Source organism: Bombina bombina, chromosome 1 (genome assembly GCF_027579735.1).
Source record: "Bombina bombina isolate aBomBom1 chromosome 1, aBomBom1.pri, whole genome shotgun sequence".
In the NCBI taxonomy this organism is placed as follows: domain Eukaryota; kingdom Metazoa; phylum Chordata; class Amphibia; order Anura; family Bombinatoridae; genus Bombina; species Bombina bombina.
This window is the reverse complement of record NC_069499.1, coordinates 1281829323-1281837963: the sequence shown is the minus strand read 5'-3', so window position 1 is coordinate 1281837963 and position 8641 is coordinate 1281829323. Positions and strand designations below refer to the sequence as shown.

Below are 8641 nucleotides of genomic sequence, written 5' to 3'. Positions count from 1 at the left end.
CAGAATGGCGCAGTCACACTGAAATGTAAGGTCACTGATAATCCCGTAAACTCCCATGTGTCAGGACATGCAGGAATAGTATTCTGAACCATTCCAATATAATACAATGTTTATTGCCCCTTTAAGTGCTATAATCTCAATAGGTAAATCAAATCCAAATTAAATTAAAGGGCCATGATACCCAAATGTTGAAATACTTGAAAGTGATGCAGCATAGCTGTAAAAAGCGGACTAGAAAATATCATCTGAACATCTCTATGTAAATTTTTTTTTACCTCAAAATGTCCTAAGTATTCACACCCCATTGTAAAGGGATTTAAGCAGCAAATCAGTATGCCTGTCCCAGGACCGGCATAGAGAGTGAGCCTCATGCACACGTGTTATTTCCCTATTCAGTTTAAGGAAGTTTACTATGAAATCTCATGAGAGTTAAGTGAAATCTCATGAGATCACATTAAAAAGAGTTCATGACCTCAGCACTGTTGATGCTGATTGGCTGCTGTTCATTTCTTCATTTATTTATTTTTTACCTGCAGCTGGACAACTGCTGAAATATAACTTTTTACACAGGACTTACTCTGGTGAGTTGAGGAGATTTTGAAGTAAAATATCTTCCTTTTTTACATAGAGATGCTCAGGTGATATTTTCCTATCAGCTTTTTACAGTTATATGCTAAATCACTTGAAACTGATGCAGTATGAGTATTATGTACCTTTAAGAAGAGCAGGAGCTGCTGAAATATATTGACTTACACAAGTCTTTATCTTCTCCAAGTCGCTAATGAGTATCAGTACAGGAGTCTTGTTACATTTGCTGTCACAACCAAAAGAGTGACATTTCAATTAATTGAAAAAAGAAAAAACTCAAAGAATGTGATGTCACACTATTAAATGTATATCTTTAATAAAGCAAATAGTTATTTTACTTACAGGAGCTTTAGAAGTAAAATACAAATTGTACAGTTCCAGTTTATAAGTGTTAACTATAAACAAGAAGCATTGCAATAGAAGGGTTACGCTTGAGAAGCACCAAACCCCTGCACTTGGCAGTGTAATTGACCAAGTGAAATTGTATGGCAAGACGTCTTTGCCAAGTGCAACCCGGTATATAAATGACCAGTGTTCAGAACAATTGGAAGCAGAAAAACATAGCACCTACATGGTCAAAGCTTTAACGTATAAAAATGGTTTCAAATTTCAGTTTCCACACATTTAATTTAGAAGACTCCAAAATACAAGTAAAAAATATATATAACCTGCGTACATTGGGTTGGCACTTTGAAACATTGGTTTTCATACAAATATATATGTCTATTGGAACGAAGACCATAGTTCTGACAAAATAAGGGCTGTTAAGTGCAAAAGTTGGTGGGTTCAGTATTTGAAGAACAGTTTTTTATTCAGCATCTGGAAACTGAAAGAAAACCATTTGTAAATTCTAAACAACCACTAGACTTTTTTTTAAACTTTTTTTTTTGTAGCAGATCTTCAAAACAAGTAGTACAGAAGTTGTAAGACAAATTACAGACAAAAGCAACACACTGATTGTGCAGAACACATCACTAGAAAAGTCTATTTACAGCAAACAAGTCTCTGTAAACATGGTAAGCGTGACATTTTGGGGGAAATCTGGCGCAGTATAAATACAGGCAACCTTGGCTTCCTCACTTAACATGAAAGATAACATTCCGGGCCCGCCGCCAAATCTATTACTGTACAAACAAGTAAAATGAAAGGGGTTGAATGCCCCATTTTTATATATTTTTTTTAAATAGTTTAGTGTTTTATACATATTTTTTGGTATAATTAGATAAACTTTAAGTCTGTAAAAAAACAAACAAAAAAAACAAAACATGGAACTGAAAAATGTGCTTTACCATCTCCATTCAAAAAAACAAAAGTCTATATGGCAATACACTTCAGCAAAACAACTTGTTACTCATATTGAGTTAACATATATTAGTGATAACAATTTAATAAAATACAAAAATAAGGTTAATACTGTCAATACTTTATGTAATAGAAAATATTGGATTTAAATGTTAAACTTCTTCGAAAGATGAAATGACATTTTGTTTTCAATACATATAAACTATATATAGTATATTCTGTAACCTCATTTAAGGTACAATGGGATATCTGTACATATTCTATTTAAATTTACTTTTAAGCACCATTTGCATTTTCTAGATCAACTTTGGTTGGAAGAAAATTCCTAATTCCACAGGTTGTTCAGGTCCAATGGCACATCTAATATGACATTATGCTCAGTTCATTAAAAAATATAGTTTTCCATTTAAACTAATTGCTACTCTCAAACTTTTGATATTTCTGAGCCAGCTCATTTTTTTTATATTTTTACTCCAGAAGAATTGTGAAATATGTACTCTTTAGGAGTCCTGTGTGCATAATGCCTTTGGCCAAAGAGAACAATATCAAATGTACATATAAAAATGAGATACAAAAGATAAGGAGATTTATTTTTAAATCTCCTAGGGAAGGAGAGATTGATGGTGTATGAGCTGGAATAGATGCAGGAACCTGCCATTCACAATCACATTGCACAAGTGGATATTTCAATCACAAAAAAAGCTAAATAATCGAAAAATCTAGACACTTCCCATAGCTGCTAGGAAAAAAAGCAACCTACCTTCCCATGTTAAGAAAAGAAAAAAATATTTCCTATATCAGGCGCTTGAGACATTGATCTCTGTGGTTACAAAGGTGTATTAGTTTATAATAAAAGTCAAACTTATCTTGAGGTCCACGGGTATAGATCATGGCCCCTCAAACTAGATAATGTAAGTAATAATTGTGCAGACTACTGTGTAAAAATGTTTGCCATCGTCAGATACAGATGTTTGGAAGTGTCTTATAAACCAAAGACAACTTCTTAAAAGGGACATTGCATTAAAAAAAAATAATCTGCATATGAAAGAGTAGCATTTCAACCGGTTAACATTATTGTTTTTTAACATATAAATTGTTTCATTTTAAAAGTAAAAATAAGTGCATATTTGAGCACAAATAAGAGTGCTAACTGGCTGGTAAGGACAACTCCCACAGCTTTACTGATTAGCTGTCACATACACAGCACAAGATGTATTTATTTTCAGAAAAGAAAAATGTGCTAAATGCCCTCTTTTAAATTTAACAAAAAAAAAATGGTTAAATGTCCCTTTAAGCCTTTGAAATTACATGGTATAAAACTGTAAAGGCCTGTATAAGATAATATTTTTAACTGTGCAACCACTACCTGGTGATACACTTAAAGTACACAAAAAAAGGACATCCCATATAAGGCATTGATAGTATGTTTTAGAAACTGTTTTCTAAAAGTGCTGGCAACAGATTTAATTGATGCAGTCACACTTCTACTTAATATAAGACATGGCAATGTGACAAGCAAGCTGAGATGCAAACGGGCTTGTAAAATCTGTAGTGTTTTAATGGCACAGAATACAAGGTCTGAAACTCCACCAAAGCCAACACAAAATGACTTGCACATTCTCAGCCACTTATCACAAAGTAGAGACCTCATTATACACATTTTACTTTTGCTTGTGTCATGTTTTAATTACACAATAAAGCAAAATAAAGCTTTTAACAGTCATGACCCGATCTGTTGTAAAATAAGGATTAGGTTATATAATATTCTATGGCAAAAAACACACTGTTGCTCCTGCTACTAAAGCAGCAAGAAACTGGTGACATCAAGGACATACAAGACCATTGCATTTGCTGTATTTGTGAAACAGGAATAGTCTAATAATTATTGTGCTAATATTTAAGCACAGCATAAAAAAGTAAAATAAGAATCAACAACAAATATTCTGGTCTTTTATGTCTTTTTACATACAGCCTTCACTCACAGTTAACTAAAAAACAAAAATCACTGCTTTTAGACCTTTAAACTGCAAGTAAAACGGTGCTTTAATCACAAGAGTGCAGGTGAATTAGCTGTTGCCCTAGTAACTCATGTCAGAACTGGTGCAAGTATGATGGTCTGCGCTCGTGTTTCATTGGGAAGGATTTGAAGCCCTTATTTATCTGCTTGTGCTGAGTGGCTTGCTGCGATTGTTGTTGAGCGTAGGCAAATGTGGAGGAGATCCCTGTTGGTGGAGTGCAGTCACTAGATGTAGACCAAACTGGTGACTGTAGTATTTGCATCGTATCATTCCATTGGCTCACAGGATTCGTCATCTGGTACAAAGCAGAGCTTTGATTGGGCAGTGTGTTGGTGAGAGATGAATGCTGCCATGGAGCCTTTGGTGGCCATGTTTTGGTTTTGTTCTCCTGATAAGATAGAAAAAAAATACATAGTATGTAAATATTCTGTCCCAAGATTGCAAAAGTATGTTTCACTATAATACTGCCATAATGAAAGTATAATCAAGTCAGTTCAGATGAATCAGAATATCAATGCGGTCCAAATAACATTAAAAGAATGAATTAAGCAAACAAATGAATGACTGATCACCCATGTGGAGGTAAATAATTTCTAGCTCTTATACTGGGTTTTTTTCCTGTAACATTATTCAAACACCAGTGCTGACAGCACAACACTGTGGTGAAAGTATATTTATGACAATAATATCATATAGCTGGCATTGTCTTCTTTGTTGCAAGACATTGTGTGGCCTTCTGTGATGTGTAGGGGTACATTGTATTTCCTTAAAGGGACAGTCAAGTCCAAAAAAAACCTTTAATGATTTAAATAGGTAATGTAATTCAATTCACTTTTATCATTAATTTTGCTTTGTTCTCTTGGTATTCGTAATTGAAAGCTAAACCTAGGAGGTTCATATACTAATTTCTTAGACATTGAAGACTGCCTCTAATCTGAATGCATTTTGACCACTAGAGGGCATTAGTTCAAGTGTTTCATATAGATAACACGTGAAGTTAACCTGGAGATAGCACTGATTGGCTAAAATGTAAGTCTGTCAAAAGAACTGAAATAAGGGGTCAGTTTGCAGAGGCTTAGATACAAGGTAATTACAGAGGTAAAAAGTGTATTTCTATAACAGTGTTGGTTATGCAAAACTGGGGAATCTGTAATAAAGGGATTATCTTTCTTTTTAAACAACAAAAATTCTGGTGTTGACTATCCCTTTAACCCTAAGACACACTGAAGTCATGCCAGTAATATTGATGCAGTTATACTCATGACACAGTTCCATCATAATAAACATATCCAAAAACCTTTACACTCCTCTACTAAAGTTAGCAGGCTAAACCTTGCGTTCAATATTACAAAAACACAGGAATTCTGATTGAATTAATATTATGAAGCTAACCTGATTGAGATCATCTACTGTAGAGAGTAGGGGTGGTGATGGCAGCGTGCTTGTTTCTTGCTCCCCACTACTGTGTTTCCTACAACAACAAAAAATATATATGTATTATATTTTGTTAGCTTGATTAAGGTTTAATCTTAAATGATAAATGGCAAAGGAGAATCTCACAAAAATGAATCAAAGATATGTTAAAATCTCATGAATCCTTATTGATGGTTAGATTTGTTTCTTGCCCACAAGGGTTAGGTAGAAACTTTCCAAAAGACAACTGATTGCACAGCTTACCGTATGGAACCTTTTCCTGCATGCTTTACTACACAAGATCCAATCTCGGAAGAGTATGGAGAATAAGATAGAGGATTGCTCCTAAGGGTTACTCTGGGAAGCAGATCAGGCATAAGGCACACCGAAAATGTGTGTCTGGTCAAACCTACAAATGTAATCCTTTTACATAAGAGGAAAATGATTTGTCTTTAATAGAAAACAGATTTTCTCTCATATTTTCATGATAAAATATACATTCTCACTAATGGGTTCCCTGGGAACAAACATTTTGACCGAAAAAAAAAAAAAAAAAAAAAAAAAAAAGGTTGCCTTGGCTACTAAAGAAAAAGCCGGAGACGGTGTATCTTCTTGAATATCCTTAATAGGTTTATATTTTGACTTCCAGGAGGAGGAATTAGTTCCACTTTATTCAAAGTAATCAAATCTAAGCATTTATTTAAGTTGGTTTAAAAATGAAATTTTGCCATATTTCCATATCACTTTAGGATATGTCCATAAAGAACAAACCTTATAGCGATTATGCATTAAACAATATCAGATCTCTATTGCACTGAACAGAGAAGCATGCAGTCTTAGTAATGAAACGTAAGGAAGCATTAAAGAAATATAAGAAAGCACAGTAATAAGACTAGCAACCCAAAATCTGTTCAATATTTGAAGGCTTAGGTTCATGATAGATTTAGGCAAAATATTAAACATGCAGACCATGCATGCAGAATACCCAGCCTTTAAATAGAACCTAATGTCTGATTAGCTTTTTTTAACCCATTCAGTGCCAAGAGATTAGGAATTCTTTCTACTTCTGGAGGTCAGACAGAATATTCATAAATTTGTATTGTTTACATTTGGACTTCCTGAGTGCAGATTTACATGTCTATATCTGTCTATTTAATTTGCAAAGGCATAAACTGCTACAATAAAATTGCACTGTGGGTGTGACGGATACCCCGGCTACCCTGACTGGGTAGCTCCGCCAAACGGGTCCTGCTTCCTCCCTGCCGACTGCAGCTATGAAGCTGGCAAGTGACCACAGTCTGTAACCACCCCTGATGCCCGACAGCATCAGTACCCAGGGTCCCACCCTGTGGCAGACTCCAGATACCCAGACTGGGTAGCTCTGCCTGAGGGTCCTTCCTCTGCCTGGAACAGGCTGCTATGTAGTCCAGGAAAGTGATTTTAGCTGGAGCCCACCCAAATAACTAGAAATACTAGCATTCAGGTGAAACAGGAACTGATTTTATTGAGAAACACACACAACTCATCTTGATAAAAGGCTGGACAATGCCCCAATTTTCCCGCCATTCCCGCCCCTCCAGACAGGCTGGCACCTCCATAGAAGCCACAGGCCCAGGACCCAGGGGTGGTGGTTTCGGGGTGATCCGGGTGGAGCGGCACTTCCAGGGTGTCATTGTAAAAATCAGCATGATTCGTTACTGGGGACCGGAGTTACAGTCCGTTGAAGTTATGGGGTTAGGGGTGTCCAAAACCCCCGGTTCCCAAAGGAGCTCCCCTCCGGTAATTCCCCCACCTCTTGTCCTCCCTAGGGGCTACTAATCCCCAAAAGGGCAGAGGCTCTGGGGCACATAGTTGCTGGAGCGACCAAGGGTAAAGATAGCGGGTGTCCTGCGGCTGACCGGGAGTTCCAGGAGCCCGGCCAGACTGAGAGGAGTTAGGCGGGTGTCCGTTGTGAGGTGGCCGACCGCGAGTTCCAGGAGCCCGGCCAGCCTTGGAGGGTTTTCCTGGTCATACACCAGCTCTTCACAAAACAAGCAAACAACAGCTTCCAGAGATTGTGGTTGCTCTGAGGACCCCAAAACCACTGAGAAACAACAGGGGTGAGGTTGTAGGGGGGTGGGGGGGTAGCCTTAGATGTCTGGTATCCGTGACAGTGGGTAAAAAAGAACAAACAATACCTACCTTAAAGGGACACTGTACCCAAAAATTTTCTTTTGTGATTCAGATTGAGCATGAAATTTTAAGCAACTTTCTAATTTACTCCTATTATCAAATTTTCTTCATTCTCTTGGTATCTTTATTTGAAATGCAAGAATGTAAGTTTAGATGCCGGCCCATTTTTGGTGAACAACCTGGGTTGTCCTTGCTGATTGGTGGATAAATTCATCCACCAATAAAAAAGTGCAGTCCAGAGTACTGAAACCAAAAAAGCTTAGATGCCTTCTTTTTCAAATAAAGATAGCAAGAGAACGAAGAAAAATTGATAATAGGAGTAAATTAGAAAGTTGCTTAAAATTTCATGCTCAATCTGAATCACGAAATAAATTTTTTGGGTACAGTGTCCCTTTAAGAGACAGTGAAGAACTAAACTTTCATAATTCAGATTGAGTATGCAATTTGAAACAACTTTCAAAGTTACTTTTATGAATACATGTGTTTTGTTGTCTTCTTATCCTTTGTTGAAGTGAATAACTAGGTGCACTGCTGGGAGTAAGATGTAGAATGGTGGCTATACGAATATGCCACTTGTTATTGGCTCACCAGATGTGTTCAGATAGCTCCAAGTAACTCATTGCTATTCACTCTTCAACTAAGGATACCAAGTGAACAAAGCAAATTTGATAAGAGAAGTAAATTAGAAAGTTGTTTAAAACTGTATGCTTTCTGAATCATTACGGTTTAATTTGGACTTTAATGTTCCTTTAAATGTAATAGTCAATTATTCTATAGTGCCTTGAAGAACAATGTCTTGGTGAGATAAGAACAAAATCTACATTCAAATACATTGTAGCACTAAAGCAAGAAACCCACTACCTATTCAAAGCCAACTTAGAATGATTATTTTAAAGAAAATAAATACATGAAAATCATTATTTATGCTTAATTGATAAATCATTTTTTTTTTATGAAAGTGAGAGTCCACGAGCCATTACTCCTGGTAATTACTATTCCTTGCCACTAAGAGGAGGCAAAGATTCCCAAAACCCAAGAACTCTATAAAACCCCTCCTACCTGACTGGCACCTTAGTCTAAGGCACTGGTTTTCAAACCTGTCCTCAGACCTCCCTAACAGTCCTGGTTTTTCGGATTACCTTGGATGA

General features: G+C 36.4%; 1 protein-coding gene across 1 annotated transcript in view; it reads right to left on the bottom strand.

Moving 5' to 3' along the window:
- Positions 1-887: 887 nt before the first annotated feature.
- The window catches only part of GARRE1 (granule associated Rac and RHOG effector 1), a 481286-nt gene continuing 473532 nt past the window's right edge, over positions 888-8641 (bottom strand). Inside the window, 2 exon segments of the mRNA XM_053701459.1 lie at positions 888-4296; positions 5301-5379. Coding sequence (XP_053557434.1) covers positions 3982-4296; positions 5301-5379 — 394 coding nt within the window. The 3' untranslated portion in view covers positions 888-3981.